This window comes from Amphiprion ocellaris, chromosome 2 (assembly GCF_022539595.1).
Source record: "Amphiprion ocellaris isolate individual 3 ecotype Okinawa chromosome 2, ASM2253959v1, whole genome shotgun sequence".
NCBI classification, from domain to species: Eukaryota; Metazoa; Chordata; class Actinopteri; family Pomacentridae; genus Amphiprion; species Amphiprion ocellaris.
In genome coordinates this window covers 17378976-17399719 of record NC_072767.1, presented here as the reverse complement: position 1 = coordinate 17399719, position 20744 = coordinate 17378976, and the positions used below count along the sequence as shown (strand labels likewise).

Here is a 20744-nt window from a genome sequence, read left to right as displayed (position 1 = left end):
TTAGCCAGTCATTTAGACAGGTAGTTAGCTAGCGCTGCTAACTGAGCAGTGGGTAACTATGGCCGCTGTTATTCTGAGTTTCCCAACTCTGCAGGGTCTGAGGATATTTACACAGTGAGTACATTAAAGCTGTGATGATACTGTTATAAAACATGCTCTCTTTTCTTCCGACGTCTTCCACTGCCTCCATATTTAGCTCATTTTTAACGTTAGCTGACAGTCTTATCTATCTAGATGAACTGCTGTGACTTATGTAACTAATACTGTACATTATCTGCTAATGACCAGGATTTCTGACTTGCTTGAAGCGTAGTCTTGTTTCCTTTTAGCACGGAGACGCTGTGAAAACATTTTTAATCCAGCGAGCTAACAGATATGATAAAAGCTGGGCAAGGTTAAACAAAAGTACCAGACTGACAGCTAACGTGGCGAATGTTGCTGGTAGAACATGCACACTCTTGTGTCTTTACCTTTGCTATTAACCTTTAACCTAGCTGTGTCAGTTTCAGCCCTGTGTTATTTAGGCTGTATTTTACTTAATAGTGTTTTAGCCTCCCTGCTACATGTGTCTCATTGACATCTGCTCAGCATTTAACAGCCTTATGGAAATGTTTCTAAATGAAATGTTGTTTAATCCCCAGAAAACTGTCATGGACCAAAAGAGGCGTGAGGTTTGTTTCAGGAGGTGAGTGAATCATAACAAACATACAGACAGGTTGACAAACGATAACTGAACCCCTGACCTCTACAGGAAGAAGATCTGTGTCTGTTATGGTGTGGGAGGCAGAGGGAACCATCACTGCAAATACAGTTGTTTACAGTGACCCTCTTGACCCTATGATGAAACAAGACCCTGCCAATAGAGTGCATGTGTCTGACCCTCTCTTTAGTCTGAATATTTCTATACAGCTGATGTTGCATTTGTTCTTTGTTTGTTTGTTTCTCTCCTGTTCCTTACACATTTCACTGTGCACACGTGGAGCCTGGTTGTCTACAAATGTCTTCTGAAAATAGTGTGAAAATTAACCCCTCTGATAGAGAGCAGCAAATTCTTCTAGGTTCATTCTGTGTCAGCTCATCGAAAGTGGTTGCTTGACCATCTCAGAATCTGTTGAAACTTTGTAGGAATGATCTTTGGCATCTGACACTTCCATTTTTTTAAAGCTGAAAAAGTTGACACGTAAAAAAAAAAATAAATAAAAAAATTCCAAATGACCAGATGGACATCTTTCATCATGGTTAGGTTGACGAAATATAGGATAGTAGGAGATGGAAGTATCATCTACTTGTGTGCAAAGTTTCAAGGTCCTTTCATGTCGTCTTCATGCTAAACTAGTTGATCTATTTATTGTTGTACACACGTATTAAAACTGCATTCTTTCTTTCTTTGTCACGAGGTGAATCCTCTGGCAAACTTAAGACAGTTTGCCAGTATTGATGAACAAGCAAATGCTGATTTGTTTGCCAACATTTGCTACATCCTCTCCATTCACCAGAAGCTTCTGAATGTCTCCAGAAAATCTGAAGACTGTAGGACATATACTTCAAGAGACATGGACATCTGAAAGTGGCATCTCATTCAATTTCCAACTCGCAAGAGATTTACTGAAAATTCACTGGGTGAAAAATTCTGACAATGTTAGAATTTCAGCTAAAACAAATGGGCAGATGTCGGCTTCAGATCATTCCTACAAGATTTCAAGAGATTCTGAGATGGTTTAGCAACTGACCTCCCCTAGTCTCACTGAATTGACACAAAATGACCCAAGGAGAGTATTAGTCTTTGAGAATCAGTACGCAGGTGCATTCAAGCTGTTCTGGTTGCACATGGTGGCCGAACACCTCACTAAGACAGTTTTAATGTTGTTTTTTTTCTTTCATTTTTCACCTCCCTTTACTGTAGCTCTGATGTTTGTCAAACTTCAAATGACAGCACCTGCTGAGCTGACTTGCAAAGTGATGCTCATGTTTGGGATTGACTTTTAAGTCAAATATATTAAAACATACACTACCAGTCAAACGTTAGGACACACCTTTTGATTCAATGCTTTTTATTTGTATTATATTCTACATTGTAGATTAGTACTAAAGATTAACATTTTGTTTTCAACGTACTTCCATATGGGTTCTTTTACAGTTTTGATGTCTTCAGTATTAATCTACAATGTAGAAAATAATCAGATAAAAAGCATTGAATGAGAAGGTGTGTCCAAACTTTTGACTGGTATGGTCCAAACCAAAGATGTGACAAAGTAAACATGTAATACTGCAGCTAACTTATGATTTTCATTTTATATCAATCTAATACTAAAATGCTAATTCTGAAAAGCATAGGGACATTCCTTTGTCCCCTTAATGACAGTCCTTTACAGAGAAAAGAAACTTCCACACATTTGAGAAGCTGCAGTGACAGAATGTTTAAAATATTTGCTTGATTACTGACTGAAATTACTGCATGATTACCAAAATTAGAGCAAATTTAATCTATTATTAATTTGATTAATTATCTCACTTCTCCAGATATTAGCTGCCACACATTGTGCATCCTGAACCATATCTGTGCTGTGGTTGCATCTTAACAAGGACCGCTTTTTTTTTTTCAAAAGACTTTGAAAGCAGATCATTTTAAACCCTTTTCTGTGTTTTTTGTGTCTATTATATCGTTCATTTTCAGAACATGGTGTTGTCATTTTGAAAATTTCCTGTGCTTTCTTTTTTCCAGGGGTGGGAAAAATAGAAAAGGTGCTGATCGCCAACCGTGGAGAGATCGCCTGCCGTGTGATGCGTACAGCCAAGAAGATGGGTGTGCGCTCTGTGGCAGTGTACAGCGAAGCAGACAGACACTCTATGCATGTAGCTATGGTGAGACATTAGATCCTTTTTCCCTATAAAACGTTTCTCCCTGTACCATACAGATCTATGTTTATCACTCGCAACTGCTGTAATGAATTCATGTGATACCATGTTGCTTAACTGTTGTTTTCTCTGTCTTTGCTTTGTTTTTTTTGCTTGTTTTTTTTCCAGGCAGATGAAGCCTACCATATCGGCCCTCCACCCTCCCAGCAGAGCTACCTCTCTATGGAGAAAGTTTTGGAGGTGGCCAAAAAGTCTGGATCACATGTGAGTAATTATATATTATAACCAAATGACCAAAATGTTAAGTTTCTGTAATTATTTTCTCTAATCCTAATCTTGGTCTTAAGATTAATCTTAAGCGTGTTGCACAAGGAATTTTATTTTTAATTTTTAGTTGCCCCGCTTGTTTCCTGAAATTTTGCATGTGCTGTGTGTGCAGGCGGTCCATCCAGGTTACGGCTTTCTGTCAGAAAACACAGAGTTTGCAGAGGCTTGTAAACAGGAGGGAATAATCTTCATTGGGCCTCCTTCCTCTGCCATCCGAGACATGGGCATTAAGAGGTGACACACACTTACACTACCATTCAGAAGTTTAGAAATGTCCTTATTTTTGAAAGAAAAGCATTTTATTCAATGCAGATAACATTAAATTAATCAGAAATCCAGCTTAGACAGTGTTAATGTGGTAAATGACTATTCTACCTGGAAACAGCTGATTTTTAATGGAATATCTACATAGAGGTACAGAGGAACATTTCCAGCAACCATCACTCCTGTGTTCTAATGCTACATTGTGTTAGCTAATGGTATTGAAAGGCTAACTGATGATTAGAAAACCCTTGTGCAATTATGTTAGCACATGACCCCAAACTTTTGAACGGTGATATATATATGCGTATATGTTTCAGGTTTTTTTGATACTTTCCTGCTGAGAACTTGGTGTCTTAGCATTAACTTTTATTGTTTTTTTGTCCGTTTTCAGCACATCCAAACACATCATGTCAGCTGCTGGTGTGCCAATCATAGGTGGTTACCATGGAGAGGACCAATCAAATGAGAGACTGCAGGAGGAGGCTGCTCGCATTGGATACCCTGTGATGATCAAGGCAGTCCGTGGAGGAGGAGGAAAGGTGAGAGGAAATGGAAAAGTCAACATAAATTAAACAGACTGTCTGCAGCGAACGTAAAATGTTTTGTGTTTTAGGGAATGCGTATTGCACGGTCAGACTCAGACTTCCTGGAGCAGTTGGAGTCAGCAAGACGAGAAGCCAGAAAATCCTTCAATGATGATGTCATGCTGGTTGAGAAGTTTGTGGAGGATCCCAGGTAACAGTAACTCACTAACTGCTAACCAGGCAGTCCCACCACCACAGTGTTTTATTATTTTTTTGACTGAAAGGTGAATTTGTCCCTAATTTTTTCTGTCTGTCTGCTGCAGACACGTGGAGGTTCAGGTGTTTGGGGACATGCATGGCAACGCTGTCTATCTGTTTGAGAGGGACTGCAGCGTCCAGAGGAGACATCAGAAGATCATAGAGGAAGCACCAGGGGTCAGTCAGTGATGATGTTCATATTATGATTGTTAATAACATTACGCTGTATTAAGATATTGCTATTATTAAAGCATTTTGACAGTTGCTGTGAATATGCAAGAGCCACACTGAACCTACAGTGTCTAAAGCCACCTTCAGCAATGCTCTTATTTCTGTTAATCTGATGGCATCAGAACATGTTGGTTCATGTCTGAATGAGCACCCTCCTCTTTTTGCACAAAAGTTGCAATGAAAGTCATTCTTGGTCGGCCCTCGTAACGTATTCATACCACTGTCAGCACAACACAAGTCTGAACTGCATGTCGTGATAATAGCAGATGTACAGGAGATGTTCTTTGGGTTTGTGAAGCAATTTTTTCTCCACATTTCAGCACCAGTATTGGTCCAACAACATAAAAAGCAAAAAAGATATTTTTTTTTTGCCAAAAAAACCCTCTTGCAAACATATAAGATAAGATAACATCTACTTTTTTCATCCTGGAAGAAATTATTTTGCCACATTTGAGGACAATACAATAAACAAAGGTTCGTGGAATATACACGATTGCACAGAGGTTAGTAGTAAAATTGGAATAACAAAGAATACAAAGTACAAAATGCGAGTTTCTAAGTGTTTGCGTGAAATGTCTGTGTGTGAAGTGTCTCAGTATGTCAAGCGTCTTAAATGCATAATTTGTCGGGAAAAATAAGAATTGAAATAAATAAGAAAAATAAAATAACACAGGTGCAAGAATTCCATGCATTTACACATACGATACAACAACTTTAATATTATTTTGAATAAAAATCCTGGCATAGAGACAGATTATCATCTCACATGTACAGAATTTTCAAAATTTCAAGAATCATAAATAAACTAGACTATTAGTTATTTGGACAGTTTGATAAGCTGCTGATAATTTGTATTTAGTCTTTGTTTATTAGTGCATTAAATTGCATTATACATTCAATAAAGCTCTCTTTTAGCTCTTTTTTTGGAATCAGTGATACTTCCATAGTAAACTTTACTGCATAAAGTTCTGTCCACCTAAAGTTACTAACATCGAGTCTATGAGTCTACACTGTGAAACTGGATATCAGTTTTATGATCACATGAACATATTTCTGGTAGCTGTTGAATTGTTTTTCTTTTTTCACTCATCACCACATGTATGTTTTTCAGCCTGGTATAAGCCCAGAGGTTCGGAGGAAACTTGGAGAAGCTGCAGTTCGAGCAGCTAAAGCTGTGAACTATGTCGGAGCAGGTGAGACCCACAAACACTCCCATTCACTCATCTCACCCCAGGGACTCACAGAACGCATGGTTAGATAACATTGTATTGATTGTCTGTCTGTAGGTACGGTGGAGTTCATCATGGACGCCCAGCACAACTTCTACTTCATGGAGATGAACACCAGGCTGCAGGTGGAGCATCCCGTGTCTGAGATGATCACTGGAACCGACCTGGTGGAGTGGCAGCTCAGGGTGAGATGGGAGGAGACAGCTGACTGTGCAAATATATGCGCTGAACCTGGAGTTTTTTTTTCCAATCAAAATCACTTTTATTGACAGAAACGTATTATGCTTTGTGAAAATGTCCTCCAGGTGGCAGCAGGGGAGCGACTGCCTCTCCTCCAGGATGACATAATCTTAAGTGGACACTCTTTTGAGGCTCGTATCTATGCTGAGGACCCAAACAACGACTTCCTCCCAGGAGCAGGACCTCTGCTGCATCTGTCCACCCCTGCATCAGACGAGCACACACGCATAGAGACTGGTGTCAGAGAAGGTGGACAAATGACAATTTTAATTTTTTTGTGCAACAACACTACATGCTTTAAAGGATATAGTGTCTCATTTGAAACTTCCTGTCATTGATAGCATTGACATATCTTTAGTCAAATAGAAGAAGGTCCATAAAAAGAACAAGTAAAGCAAATTTTTATTAACTATTTTTAGATTTCTTTCCTTTTTTGATAGTGAGAGACAGGAAAAGGGTGAGCAGAGGTGGGAGGTGATATGTGACAAATCACCATATTGTATGACCTTTATACATGGAGTGCCTGCTCATCCTAGTGAGATATAGAGGTGCCCTAGCACACAGAGTCCCATCTCTTCCTGTAAAAGCCGCAAATATAATATGAAATATAGGAAGCTTTATAACTGAGTTCATTCTGTGTGTGTTTACAGGCGATGAGGTGTCGGCACATTATGACCCAATGATTGCCAAGCTTGTGGTGTGGGGAGAAGACAGATCAGCTGCCTTAAAGAAACTGCGCTATTGTTTACGACAGTACAATGTAAGACACAGACACTCCAATGATGTTTTAAGATTTCATGCAAATTTTACTGAAAAAAACAGTTCATGCAAATATCTGTAACTGTGTGTTCCATCTTTCTTTGCATCCCCTCTGTCCTCTCTTCTCTCATGTCTTCAGATTGTGGGACTGAACACTAATATAGACTTTTTGCTGAGTCTTTCCGGTCACCCGGAGTTTGAGGCTGGAAATGTGACCACTAGTTTCATCCCTCAGCACTACGCTGACCTCTTTCCCACTCCGAGAGCACCCTCTGGGGCAACAATCTGCCAGGCGGCCCTGGGCCTGCTGCTGAAGGAGAGGAAACACACACAGGAGTTCACAGAGACCTCTACCAGTGAGGGGAATGGAATTATATTTGCTGTGTGAGGGGAAATGTAAGCTGAGGAACTGAAAGTCTATGTTTATGTGCGTTTTCCAGAACCGTCATCCCCATTTGGTTCCAGCAGCGGCTGGAGAAGCAACATCCATTTTAACAGGAACATGACGCTACAACTGGGAGACAAAAGTAAGTAATGAACATATTGTGATGCGTTACTGCCCACTAGTGGTCAGGACAGGAGGGAGAGTAGAGAATACAAGAATAAGATAGAAAACCAAAATCCTGATAAAAACCGGTCAAAAATTGTCATAGCTGAGATGAAGTTTTTTTTAACTTTGTTGTTAAATGTAGTGTTTCTACTAAATACAAGTCAGGCTGATCTTGCAGCTCCTGAAAAAAGATTGTAGATTTTAATGCAGATAGAACTGCAACAACTGAATACTTGTTCAACATTATTTATCATCAATTATTTAATATTTTATGTTTTTTAGTATTATTTCATTCATTTTGTAGTGTATAAATTATTAGAAAATGGTGAAACATATCCAGTGCAATTTTATAGTTGAAGGTAATATTGAATGGAAAATGAACATAATTCAGTGGCAAAAGCAAACAAAAGCAGCAAATTTGCACATCTGTGACATACTTGGCATATCTGTGTTGAAAAATGGTGTAAACATTTTGAAGTTTCTCATCTTAGCATCTCAACACTACTTTAAGTGATGAGGTCGAAATTTTGAGTGAAAATGATGCAACAGTCATTCTCATTCTCTCTAGCTGTCGGTTAAACAGGTAACCAGAACCCTTTCAAAATGTTGCTCAAGAAATACTTGATTTTAAGTTAGCAGCAGCGGCTAACTGAAGATAGTTACGTGAATTAGCAGCAGTGTATTTCAGTACAATGAAATACCTGGCACTGACTACTTGCCTACAACACACAATAAATATGCCAATGAAAGTTAGAAAGATTTATAAACGTGTGTATACATGAATACTCTTGCTGTTTTATGTATAGATGCATCTTCATACACTGCCCTCCTAAAGTATTAGAACAGTGAGACCAATTTCTTTATTGTTGCTGTAGACTGAAAACATTTTGAGTTTGACATCAAACCATGAAAATGAGACAGGAGATCAACATTTCAGCTTTTATTTCCAGGTATTTACATCTGGATCTGATACACAACTTAGAGTATTATTTGGAATCGAACACCAAATTTTTAGTTGAACAAAAGTATCGGAACAGATAGACTTAAAATAGAGTGAAGTGAATAAGACTTCATATTTAATTTCAATAACTGCATCAAGTCTGTGACCCATTGACATCACCAAACTTTTGCATTCTTCTTTTGTGATGCTTTCTAGTCTTTCACTGCAGCCTCTTTCAGTTGTTTGTTTTGGGGGGTTACTCCCTTCAGTCCCGTCTTTAGCAGGTAAAATGCAGCTCTGTAGAGTTTTAGTCTGAAGATTGACTTGGCCAGTCTAAAATCTTCCACGTCTTGCCCCTGATGAACTATTTTTGTGGTGTGTTTTGGGTCATTATCTTGCTGCATGATGAAGGATCTCCCAATCATTTTGGTTGCATCTTTCTCTAAATTGGCAGACCAAATGTTTCTGTAGACTTCTGAGTTCATTTTTCTGCTGCCATCATGTTTTCCATCATGAATGAAGATTAATGAGCCCATCCTAGAAGAACCCATGACATTACCTTCACTGTGTTTCACAGATGAGCTTGTATGTTTGGGATCATGAGCAGATCCTTTTTTCTCCAAACTTTAGCCTTTCCATCACTTAGGTAAAGGTTCATCTTCGTTTCATCAGTCCATAAAACTCTGTACCAGAATTTTTGAGGCTACTATCTGTACTTTCTGGCAAATTCCAACCTGGCCTTCCTATTCTTCTTGGTTTGCATCTTCTGGTGTAGCCTCTGTACTTTTAACATAAAGTCTTCTGTCAACAGTAGATTGTGATATCTACACTCCAGCCAGTATTAGCTTCTTTCTTTACAACTCTCACAACGTTTCTGTCATCAACTGCTGCCGTTTTCCTTGGTCTATCCATTCCACGTCTGTTACTTAGCATACCAGTGGTTTCTTTCTTCTTCAGGACATTCCAAATGGTTGTACTGGCTATGGCCAATGTTTGTGCAATGACTCTGATTGACTTTCCATCTTCTCTCAGCTTCACAGTCGCATGTTTTTCACCCATAGACAACTCTTTAGTTTTCATGTTGGTTAGACCTCTAACTGTAGATGCAGGCTGCACAGTCAAAACCCAAATCTGAAACAGAACGTAGACATTGAGCACTATTTATTGTTTGAATAATCAATTTAACACCAGGGCAACAAAACACACCTGACAGTCAACATGTTCCAATAATTTTGCTCACATGAAAAATGGGTGGGTTTAAACAAAAGGTGCTATCTTCTAAGTTGTGCATCATATCCAGATGTAAATAAGCTGAAATGTTGACCTCTTGTCTCATTTTCATGGTTTGATGTCAAATCCAAATGTCTTCAGTCGACAGCAGAAATAAAGGAATTGGCCTCATTGTTCCAATACTTTTGGAGGGGAGTGCATATACCATACAGTGTGTTAATCTACAATTATCACATTTAATATTTGTGTACATTAATCATTTTGGTGCCATTCATGTAGTAACTTGATCATTGGTCTTGGAGGTGTTTTGAATGCTTTAAAGGTGCAGACTGACACTGAAGGGTTAAATCCTGTGTTAAATTAGCAGAAGAAATGATACAGTGTGTTCCTTTTAATTAGCACATGAGTATAGTGGGGGTTGACTCATAATTGTAATTATAATTTATTTAATGACTGCATAATTAAGTTAAAGGCTGGTCTAGTCTGTGACAGTTTATTGATGAACTCACATTCATTATTCAATGTTTCTAGTAGAAATGTCACTGCAAGACCAAAAATAAGTCTCTCGGCTGCTGCGCAGTCCATGTGATGATGATTTTCAACTGAAAACTATTTTTTAACCACATTTTATTGTCTGTGTTTGTAGAAGTTCATGTGGTCATCACGCATAACAAAGATGGAAGCTACACTATGAAGGTACTGCAGTTTTTCTCTGTGATTTACAAAGAACAATGCTTCTAAATTCTTACCTAATGTAGGAAAAGAAGAGATGACAATATGCATCCCAAGGTGCTCATTTTATGTTAATTGCATAACTTTTTACAGTATGTGGGAGACTAGAAATCATGGTAGACAGGCAGCAGGAAGAGTAATAGTGTCGTTTGGTTAGTTATACAACTAGTAGGAGTTAATACTGTCTGGAGCAGAAGCTGTACTCATTGATCTTCCTACACATTTATCATTTATCACTTTCTTCTTTAGATTGGTGAGGAGGTTTATCATGTAACAGGAGAGGAGGAGATGGAAGGTGGAGCGTCATTCCTGCACTGTTCCGTCAACAGGGTGAAGTCCCGTCCCAAGCTGGTGATTCTGGACAACACGGTGCATCTGTTCTCCACGGTATGTTTCTACCACTCCTGCTGACAAACACATGCTCAGTGGCCTGAATGTAAAATGACATGCTGCATCTTCTCCGTTTTCTTTTAACATATGCACAGTTGTGCATTTTTCATTTTCTTTAAGTCAGTGAAGCAGATGTCACCTGTCATGTTGGTTTCACAGGGACATGTTTATTTAAAGAAACAAGAAACAGAGACTTGTGGGGTTTTTTTTATGGTGTAAACTTAAAATGGTAAATGGTCTGCCGATAGATTACCGTTCAAAAGTTTGGGGTCACCTAGGCAAGTTAATGTTTTCCATGAAAACTCACTCTTTTATTCATGTGCTATCATAATTGCACAAGGGTTTTCTAATCATCAATTAGCCTTTCAACACCATTAGCTAACACAATGTAGCATTAGAACACAGGAGTGATGGTTGCTGGAAATGTTCCTCTGTACCCCTATGGAGATATTCCATTAAAAATCAGCTGTTTCCAGCTAGAATAATCATTTACCACATTAACAATGTCTAGATTGTATTTCTGATTCATTTAATATTATCTTCATTGAAAAAAAAAACAGATTTTGTTTAAAAAATGAGAACATTTGTGAATGACCCCAAACGTTTGAACAGTAGTGTATATAGTGCTTTTCTACCCTAGTTGTACCTAAAGTGCTTTACAATGTATTTCTCATTCATGCATTCACACACCAATGGCGACTATGGGTTCACATGAAGTGGGGCCATAGTGGCACCAGATAACGAGTTTCCAACTTGAACAGATTTACTGACACATTATTCTCACAACAAAACAAAGTGCAATCCTAAACTGATGTGAGGAGTTGAGAATTATAGTACATCCTGAAAGCAATACAACTGCTGCAGCCAAAGCAGGAAAGAAAGCTAGGAACTGAAGCAGACTGTAGATGTGTGAGTTAATAAGCTTATCAGTATCATCACCCCATTGTTAAAGCACAAGCAGATCTGACAGTAATTAGGCTACAGTATTGTGCTTCCATTATTGTGCTGCTGTATCCTGTTCTTATGAAGTGCAAAACAGTTTTAACCTAATTCTTTCAGCTGCAGCTGTGGTGGTGGTAAATGGTCATGTAAACAAAACACTATTCAAAGCAGTAAGTAGGCTTACAGCAAAGTTTGAAAAAGGTCGACAAGGATTTAGTGCTTTAATCAATCTGTTTTAAAATGAGATTGTAATACAAAGACATATAGAATAATGAAATGGCTCTGAAATGTCTTGCAGTCAACAACAAAAACAAGACTGGAGTTTGGTCCACTGAGAATCTATATCACTCACATCCAGGGTTTAAATAGTCTCTAAAAACTGCCCCCCTCCTCAGAGACCCTCTTACTGTCTGCTCACTGAGCTCCATGGGGTCCTCTAGGAGTGCTGGTGCCATTTCCCAAGAGAACTGATTGATCATGTAGCAGCATTTTTGGTCTGTTGTCTCAAACATAACCTGCTGTGGAGTCGATTATACGTGCAGCATAAGTTACCATAGCGATGAACCCTGATAAGAAGTGAACCACTGCTGAAGCCTGGAAACCCCAGAATTAAACCTAAATGACCTCCCTAAGTCGTGTTTCGTGGTACAGGCCTTCGAAGATGCTGAAATTAGTATGACATGAGAAAAAGCAAAATAGCAAATGCACACATTACAGAATCTGAAACCAGAGATCATTTTGCACTTTTGCATGAATAATTACAGGAAAACATATTAAGTTCTAAGTGGGTGAGCTTAAGTAAGCTTGAAAATGTGTTGTCTTCAGCTATTACTTGCTTGTACTGTTTACAGCTGATTTATTGCAGGTTCTCAGCAGATTATGCCGCAAATCCACACTTTGCTCTGTCAGTTTAAAGAGATCGTCACCTGACACCGCACAAACTCCCCTCCTGTCATATTTTATGGCTTTTATGGCTGTTAACGAACACTGACCGTCTGACATCAGCCGAAATTAAAGCCTGTTGGCATCCTCTTACCTCGGCCGTCAGTCAACCGTCACCTCACGCTCTGACATCTCTGCATCTCTGCTGCAGGAGGGAAGCTCCCAGGTGTCTGTCCCAGTGCTCAAGCATCTGGCTGGTGTGAGCGGATCTGGAGCTCAGGGTGGAGCTGTGGCCCCCATGACCGGAACCATAGAGAAGGTGAATGTGACTCTAAAGTGTCTTCAGTTTCTGTCTTGCCAAAAGGATGTGCTAGATTTCTTTAGGATAGCTTTTTAAAAGTACTGTTAAACTGCAATGAGAAATGTTTTGTTTCTTTTAACCTTTTGTATCCTCTAATTCAGGATAAACTGTTATTAATTCGACATCTTAAAATGTTAAGAGATTCAGCCAAAGTAAGATCAATTATTGCACAGATTCGGGATCAGCCTAAAGTGCCTTCTTGCTTCATTCTCACGGGACTCGAGGGACAGCTAAAGGGATTTGGAGAGCTAGTTGTTGACTACAGACACTCTAATGTGTCCGGATGCATAACCAGTACTAAATAAGATGTCTTAAAATGTGAAAATAATGTGCAAGATGCAGGTGAAAAGTACTATAACACAAAGCGCAACTGTTTTTTAGGTCTCCAGGTTTGGTATTTTCTCTGTTGGGACACTTTAAAGTGGATTATTGTGCATACACCACAGTCAGTTGCTGAAGACAAAATTTATATAACACAGCTCATGGTTTTCCTTCATGTAGTTTATTGATTTAACAATGACAGCTAAGCAAAGTCACTTGAGAATTGGATGAGTAGACTGATGCCACTCGAGTGACAGCGTGATTAAACTTGAAGCTACAACCAGCAGGAGGTTAGCTTAGCTTAGCGTAAACATTGGAGGCAGGAGGAAACGGATGACTTGGTTCTTTCCAAAACTCTAAAATACACTAACATACACTGTACTAGTGCGTTTAATGCAAATTACCATAATTAGCTACTCAATAAGCAAGTTAGTGTGTTTATTAGTTATCTTGGAGGTGCTGATGACTGTACAGACACAACAGTGGCATCAATCTACTCATTTAAATCTTGGTAAGAAAGCAAATAATTATTTTCCGCTATTGTGAAACATTTAAACTTTTTGTTTTGTACCCGAGATCAGGAATTAGGTTTGATGTTTAATTGCTGCTCTGAATCAGCCAACAGGGTACATTAAACTGCCGGTAACCATTGCAGCAGTACTACTGCTGTGCTGAAAGTTAATTCATTTAGGAAAGAAACCGAATTACTGCTTTCTGAGAAGCAAACTTTAAAGAAAAGATTATGGTTTGAATTGGATTGTGGCTGTTGTAGAAGCTTAGTAACTTGTTCCTGCTGCTACTAAAATTGACCTGAAAAAATGAAATTCTTTGCCTCCACCTTGTCTGTTATTTTTATTTATGGGGACACCTCTGAGTATCTCCAGTGTACTGTCAGACTGTGTAATGAGGCTGAAGCAGACATGATAAGAGCAGGCCAAACAGCTGAAATTAATTTGAAGATGACCGAGACACAAATTTAAAAAGAAAATTCCAGCAATCTAAGCAAGAAGTAATGAAGACATGAATTACTTTTGTAATATTCATGAATGACTTGAGTTAGAATATTTACTTTGATGTAAGCCTGAACGTCCTCCATCCAGACACATGCAGACATGCAGGCTGTTGTTTTGTGTTCAGGTGCTGGTGAAGGCTGGAGATAAAGTCAATGTTGGAGACCCGCTGATGGTCATGATTGCCATGAAGATGGAGGTGAGGGACTCATGCTGGCTCCGCCTCACACAGTCTCACCTTTTAACCAGTCCACAGCTGTGGTCTGAAGTCTACAAGCACTGACCATGGACATTATGTCATCGTAATATTGGGCTTTACAACCCAAGAATTTAGTGCACAACTTTAATAATTTTGGGGTTTTCTGAAATCAGAACAGGGCCAACATTCTGCCTATAGTACACCTAATTCTTCCTTAGAAATCCTTGACCAGCTTCTGTAGCCACCAGCACACTTCTGGCATAGCTCTGGTTGGATATTTGACCACTCTTCTTGGCACAATGGGCAGACCTGACTTTTAAGCACAGTTTAGATCAGGACTTTGGGAAAGCCAATACAAAACCCTGGTGTTAGCCTGCTCTATTCATAACCAGGTCATCGTCCTGTTGAAACCCAGTTGTGTCCACCTTTCAACTGTTGATAGTTTGAGACAATGCTGAAAATTTTTGAAGTAGTCGTCTTTATTGTTTCATCCACTCTGTACAACTGACCACTTCCACTGCTTCCACAGAGTGTGATAATACCGCCGCCATGCTTAACAGTTGGTACAGTGTTGGTGGGATTGGAAGCCTCACCTTTACTCCTCCAAACATACTTCTGATTATTGTGGCAGATAACTCAGTCTGTTTCTCAGCTGACCGTTAAACTTTCCTCCAGAGGGCTTTTTCTTGTTCATGTGGTCTGTTGCAAACTTAAGTGGAGCTTGAAGGTGTTGATTTTGAAGCAGTGGCTTCTTTCTTGGATGATCAACTCTCAGTCCATGCTGATGTGAAATTCACTTTACTGTAGATAGCAACACTAGTGCCCCAGCACTGTGCCTTGGTGGTTCCTGGGTTGGTCGTGACCATCCAAACCAATGTCCTCAACAACGATTTGGGTTTTTTTCAGGACTTTGGCAAAGTGACAACACCTACCAATAACTTGTATAATTGTCTGAACTGATCTTATGATCTGCAGCTATTTAGAAATGGCTCCACAAGACATTCCTGACTTGTGTGAATCTACAAACCTCTTTTTAGAATCCACACTGAGCTAAGGATTTTCCCATTATTTTGTGTGTTGGTCAATCAAGGGAGTGTAGTTGAACAGAGGCAATCTGCTTTAGTTCATAATCACTGACGCTAAGTTAGGAGGGCTTTGCAAAAAAAAAAAAAAAAAAGTGCCAGAGACTATTGTTTATTTTTCTATTAAAGATGTATACTGCCTGTCCAAAAAAAAGTCGCCACATTGTGAATGAGTGAATCAGGGAGCATGAGACTTCATTTTCACACATGGATTGACCTCCACAAAGTCCAGACCTCAGCCCCATTGAGAATCTTTGGGATGTGCTGGAGAAGACTTGGCGCAGTGGTCCGACTCTCCCATCATCATTGCAAGATCTTGGTAGAAAATGAATGCATCTCTGGACAGAAATAAATGCTGTGACTTTGCAGAAGCTTATCGAAACGATGCCACAACGAACGTGTGTCGTTCTCAAAGCTTCCCTTGTTTTTCTCTCTGCAGCACACAATTCGGGCGCCCAAGTCGGGTGTGATCAAGAGGGTTTTCTTCAGCGAGGGCTCCCAGGCCAACCGCCATGCTGCTCTGGTTGAACTGGAAGAGGAGGTGGAAGAGGGGGAGGGCAGCAGCCAGTAAACAGACACACAATCAAACCCACAAATACAGTGAGAGTCAGCAGAGAGAGTGTTAGACTGACTCACTGTCCCCCCTGCAGTCACACTGAGTGAGTTTTGGCTTCCTGCACTGGATTAATATTTCCTAAAATGCGAGTCAGGAGGGTGAGTTTGGGGCAGCCTGGAATAGACGAGGCAAAAATGATCACAGTGGTACCCACATGCAGCTAGAAAGGTTAAAAACAGTGATGTGAAAAGCAGCGGGGTTGAATAGTAAATTGAATCTTCTGGACAGTTGCCTTTTCACACAGCACAGTCTTGCCTTCATGTTGATTACCTGTCTCTGCTTTTAGTTATTTTTATTTTTTTTTTCTGTTGGGTCTTGCTTTCCTTCTCTGTGTTGGTTTCTGTTGGTGGTGTAGTGCTGGTTAAAGAGCTATTAAATCCTAACCTTTTGATGAGAACAATTTAATGCTGTATCTCCTATGCACAGTGAGTGAACGTCTTTATGTGTGCACAGTAGCAAAATGAGTATGAATATCAGTACAATTGAGGCAGGACATGGCAAGTGGGAAATTCTCAAACGCTGCCTGAACGATGCCTTTGTGGACCAGAAATAGTTACTGATAGCTCTGGGAGAAATTGTCTTTCTACGTGACCTTAAGATATTCATCCTCATCTCCATATGTTGCAGTAGAAGTATTGGGTTTATGAGTCTGTCTGGGGTAAAAAGAATGTCAGTGAAAACCATGTGCGTCCATTTTTGGATTCTGTAAGCTGAGGAAACTCTTCTATTGCATTTATATATTGTATAACTGCAGATATTTAAAAGTCTTTGTTGCTAAGCTTGAAGCAACTCAGCTGGTTTTCTTAAATCAAGAAAAATGGGCAATTTGGAGACAAACTGAGAGAAAAGAACTGGATGTAAGAACATTTTGTGTTGGTGTTTGTTAATGGCCAGTTTTTCAAAATCTGCCCGTTCCAGACTGACTCCAAACTCCACCACTCATGATGTCAGTGCAGAGGAAAATGTAAGGAGGATTAGACTTTGAATCATGGTTACAATAGAAAAACACTCCAGATTAACTTCTGCTCAGATGATTCTGATAACAAATAGAAGTCACATGTGCAGGATTTTTGTGACCAGATTTGGCTCTGGGTTCAAAATGCCATTTGAAGGATGAAATGTCAGTCACAGAGAGCTTTTTCGTAGACAGATGGTTTGCTTCTGTGTAAATCCGCATACAGCACAGACAGAATGGGAGCTGGACCTGCTTCTGTGGATCTCTCTTCTTACTAACCGGTGTGTTTTGAGGCCTTGTAGACTAAAACTGACATTGTAAACACTTGTGTTCATTTCCTGGATTGTTTGTAGATGTATGACTGATGATTTGAAAAAAATATATTGTACTAGGCAAATACTGTAATAAATCTTTTTATAAGTATATACAGCCCTATGTCATATTTGGTGAGCAGCGAATTTAGAATCCTGAGTAAAAGATTGTGGCCGATGTACTCATCACCTTTGATGTGTCTATTCAGGCTCAAATTAAATGTCTTGTTAGTTAAAATAGTGAAAACAGCAGTGTGGCTATGCAGAGGTTAAATGTTATATGTTTTATTATTATTATTATTATTATTATTATTATTATTATTATTATTATTATTATTATTATTATTATTATTATTATTGTTATTATCAGTTTATTTAAAAAGTGACCATGTACAATACTAAACAGAGCGTTTATCAGATTATATCTTATAGTTTTTACAAAGTTTTTGATGTGTGACCTAAAATTTAGATTTGAATGCAGCATTATGCCAAGACATTTAAACTGTTCAGAACCAGAGCTGGATCCTGAGACAACACAACCATCAGTGCCTGAAGCCAGTAGTCCAATGCCACCTTGTTTTGTAGAGCAGGTGAATGTAAAGAAAGAGAATTCTACCTGTAAATCATATGTTGTGAAAATGCCCATTATAGAAAAGATCAAAACACCCAACAGAGCTCAGCTGGGTTTGTGCTGCTCTGTAACAGAGTTTAGGTAGACAGACATCAGTAAAAACAATGATCAGTTCATTTATTTTTCATTTTTGTAAAAGCTATTGATGTATTATAGAAACCGGATTTAAAGATGGAGCCTGTTTGTGTAACAGAAAACTGTGCAGCCGACTTTAGTTTTCCTCTCTGCTGTCTTCACCTGCTGCTTCCTGCTCTGCTCATGGACTTCACATTGTAGATCAAATGGCGATAAGATGCCTTTATTATCAAAGTACATGAAAATACAACAAAATTCTATTGGCAGTCTCTTACAGTAGCAGCATGAGTTGTAGTGGTCACTGGAAATCTCAATATAGGATATATACACTACCAGTTAAAAGTTTGGACACACCTTCTCATTCAGTGCTTCTTATTCATATGGATTATTTTCTACATTGTAAATTAGTGGAATAGAATATAATATCCTTTAGTAGTCACACAAGAGGAAATCTCCAATGGCACAGCAGCAGTGAGAGAAAGAAAAATACTGAAGATTAACACTTTTTAGTTACATAATTCCATATGTATTCTTTTATAGTTTTGATGTCTTCAGTATTAGTCTACAATGTAGAAAATAAAACCATTGAATGAGAAGGTGTGTTCAAACTTTTGACTGGTAGTGTGTGTGTGTGTGTGTGTGTGTGTGTGTGTGTGTGTGTGTATATATATATATATATATATATATATATATATATATATGTATATATATACACACACATATAAAATTGTGATGTCATAAAATTTAAATGTCATTTAATTTTCTTGGTCCAAAGAGGAAATTTTTGTGACCACCGGGACAAATAGGCAACAACACTGAGTTTCCAGTTCTCTTAATAGATTGATGTTTAAACTGAAAAAATGCAATTTGAGAACACTTTTAAAGTAGAGATCTCACTTCAGTTATCAGATTCTGTTGTTCCTGAGTGTGAGATGGGCTCTTTGTTGTCCTCTGTGGCTGCTGAAGGAAAAATATCCACTCTAACTCCAGTTCTGACAACCATGAAATACCTGTAGACCACTGACTGTATAAAACATGTAATGTTCATACAGTCTGTGCTGTAGATGTGTGTCTCCAGGGTGCAGTAATGAGTCCATTACAGTTAAGGGCGCCACACTGTGCTGAAGAAGAAGCTGCACTTGAAGGGACGTGTGATATATTGATGACTATGAGCTGACGTCAGCTTGTTCACATTTATTAGTTCGGTCATCTGCTCCAGGATCAGTAACACCACAGATCTAACTACCATCTTCTTGTTAAATGTCTCTGCTTGTTTTCAAAAACAGTCTGCTTGAGTATTATTACAGTATCTGATGTACTCCAGAAGGGGAGATACAGTAGAGACATTTGGTGACAGTAACATTTTACCAGCTGTTACTGGTGTTGTTTCCAGACAGCAGATGTTTTCCACTTCAGTCGGAATTTAGTGCATTTCCCATAGGGACAGTTACAGATGGATTTAAGAATTTCCCATCAAGAATGAGAAATGTTGATACTTACAAGGATCACAGTTTTCTTTCTGAACCTCCACATTGGCAAGAAGACAAAGCGGTGCTCACAAACTCTGGGTGTTGCCCCTTGGCAGGCTTCCAAACGTTATCAGAAGAAAGAGGGGCTTTAAGCACTCAGAGCTAATATCACCTTTTTCAGGCCAAGGCTCTACTGAGGTGTTGCGTAACAGACAACCTGAGATGAACACTTTTTTTCTTTTGACTGTTAATCATGCAAAGTTACTCTAGTGGAGTCCCAGAAAAGATATAGTGCTAGAAATGAATATGACCCCTTTATAAATTTTTTAAACATGTATCAGTTATACTAGAGAAGACTTGAGGAAGGAAAAGACTGATACGCTTTGTAAATAAAGGACTGCTTAGCGGCCTCATTTCTAATAAAGAGCAGATATTTCAGTTTCAGTAGAAGCATGACGAGGTCCGAGGTGCTGCATTCAGGTAACGTCAGCAGAATGAGAAACAGAAACTGGTATTTCAACTTGGGAGTGTTTTCCTGGTGCTAACTTTGTAGTCAGATCAGATATCCAACCTGAGTACTGTCTGGTTAAAAACTACTGAATGAAGGTGTCATTAAATTCTTATTTTACTTTTTGTTATTATTTTTTTTACATTCCAAATCACAACTATATACTAGGTCATACAGAGCAAACTATAAAGGTTAATAAATGGTACACTAGCAGGATGAAATCAAGAGGTTCTACCTAACTGGCTCGTTTTTTGACAACAAATTAATCTAAAAAAACATCTTAATCTTTCAGTTTGGCAGTAAAATTTCACAACTATTTTCATTATCAATCAAATAATTAGTTTTAAATTTGCCAGGGAAATAGAAGTCATCACACTATACCTGTATACAGACCTAAAATATTTAATATATATCATATAATAAGTAGAGGCAAAATAGACAATCATGGAATCCCGAAATAATTCAATATCCAAATGTTTAAAAAAAATAAGCTACATTATTACATACATTTATTTGAACCTTGAAAGTCCGTGTATTTATCTGGCAATTGGATTTTCCGTTCTGAAAGGGGTATTGAAAAACAAAAAACGAGTGGTTATTTGATTTTCGTTTTAAAAAGCAAAAATTAAAATTGAAATACAAGACGTTTTTCTTTTTCATTATCAAAAAGGGATGTACGAAATTTTAAAAATGCTTTGATTTTCATTTTATATTTAGAATAACAAAAAAAATAAAATCAGTAAGAGACAGAAACGAAAAAAGGTCCGTTTTTTCATTTTCTGAGACCGGAAGTGGTCATCAGCAAGTGTTGAGCCAAACGACAACAAGATTCTCAGAGGGCGGAGCCAGAGA

General features: G+C 38.6%; 1 protein-coding gene across 1 annotated transcript; it reads left to right on the top strand.

The window, feature by feature from the left end:
- Position 1: 1 nt before the first annotated feature.
- On the top strand, positions 2-17323 carry mccc1 (methylcrotonyl-CoA carboxylase subunit). Its single transcript, XM_023298872.3, has 19 exons — positions 2-114; positions 642-685; positions 2723-2862; positions 3025-3120; positions 3296-3417; positions 3839-3986; positions 4061-4182; positions 4295-4406; positions 5572-5653; positions 5747-5874; positions 5995-6178; positions 6580-6689; positions 6828-7044; positions 7129-7215; positions 10055-10104; positions 10390-10527; positions 12566-12673; positions 14174-14245; positions 15767-17323. The coding sequence occupies exons 1-19, from the start codon at positions 59-61 to the stop codon at positions 15896-15898; spliced, it is 2148 nt and encodes a 715-aa protein (XP_023154640.1). The 5' UTR covers positions 2-58; the 3' UTR covers positions 15899-17323.
- The last annotated feature ends 3421 nt before the right edge of the window (positions 17324-20744 follow it).

What these genes read in the sequence shown, in the direction of transcription:
- mccc1 (XM_023298872.3), top strand. Translation starts at nt 59, where the DNA reads ATGGCCGCTGTTATTCTGAGTTTCCCAACTCTGCAGGGTCTGAGGATA. An exon ending in GGTCTGAGGATATTTACACA is followed by an intron (nt 115 to 641) that starts GTGAGTACATTA and finishes TTTAATCCCCAG; the next exon opens with AAAACTGTCATGGACCAAAA. An exon ending in TGACCGGAACCATAGAGAAG is followed by an intron (nt 12,674 to 14,173) that starts GTGAATGTGACT and finishes TTTTGTGTTCAG; the next exon opens with GTGCTGGTGAAGGCTGGAGA.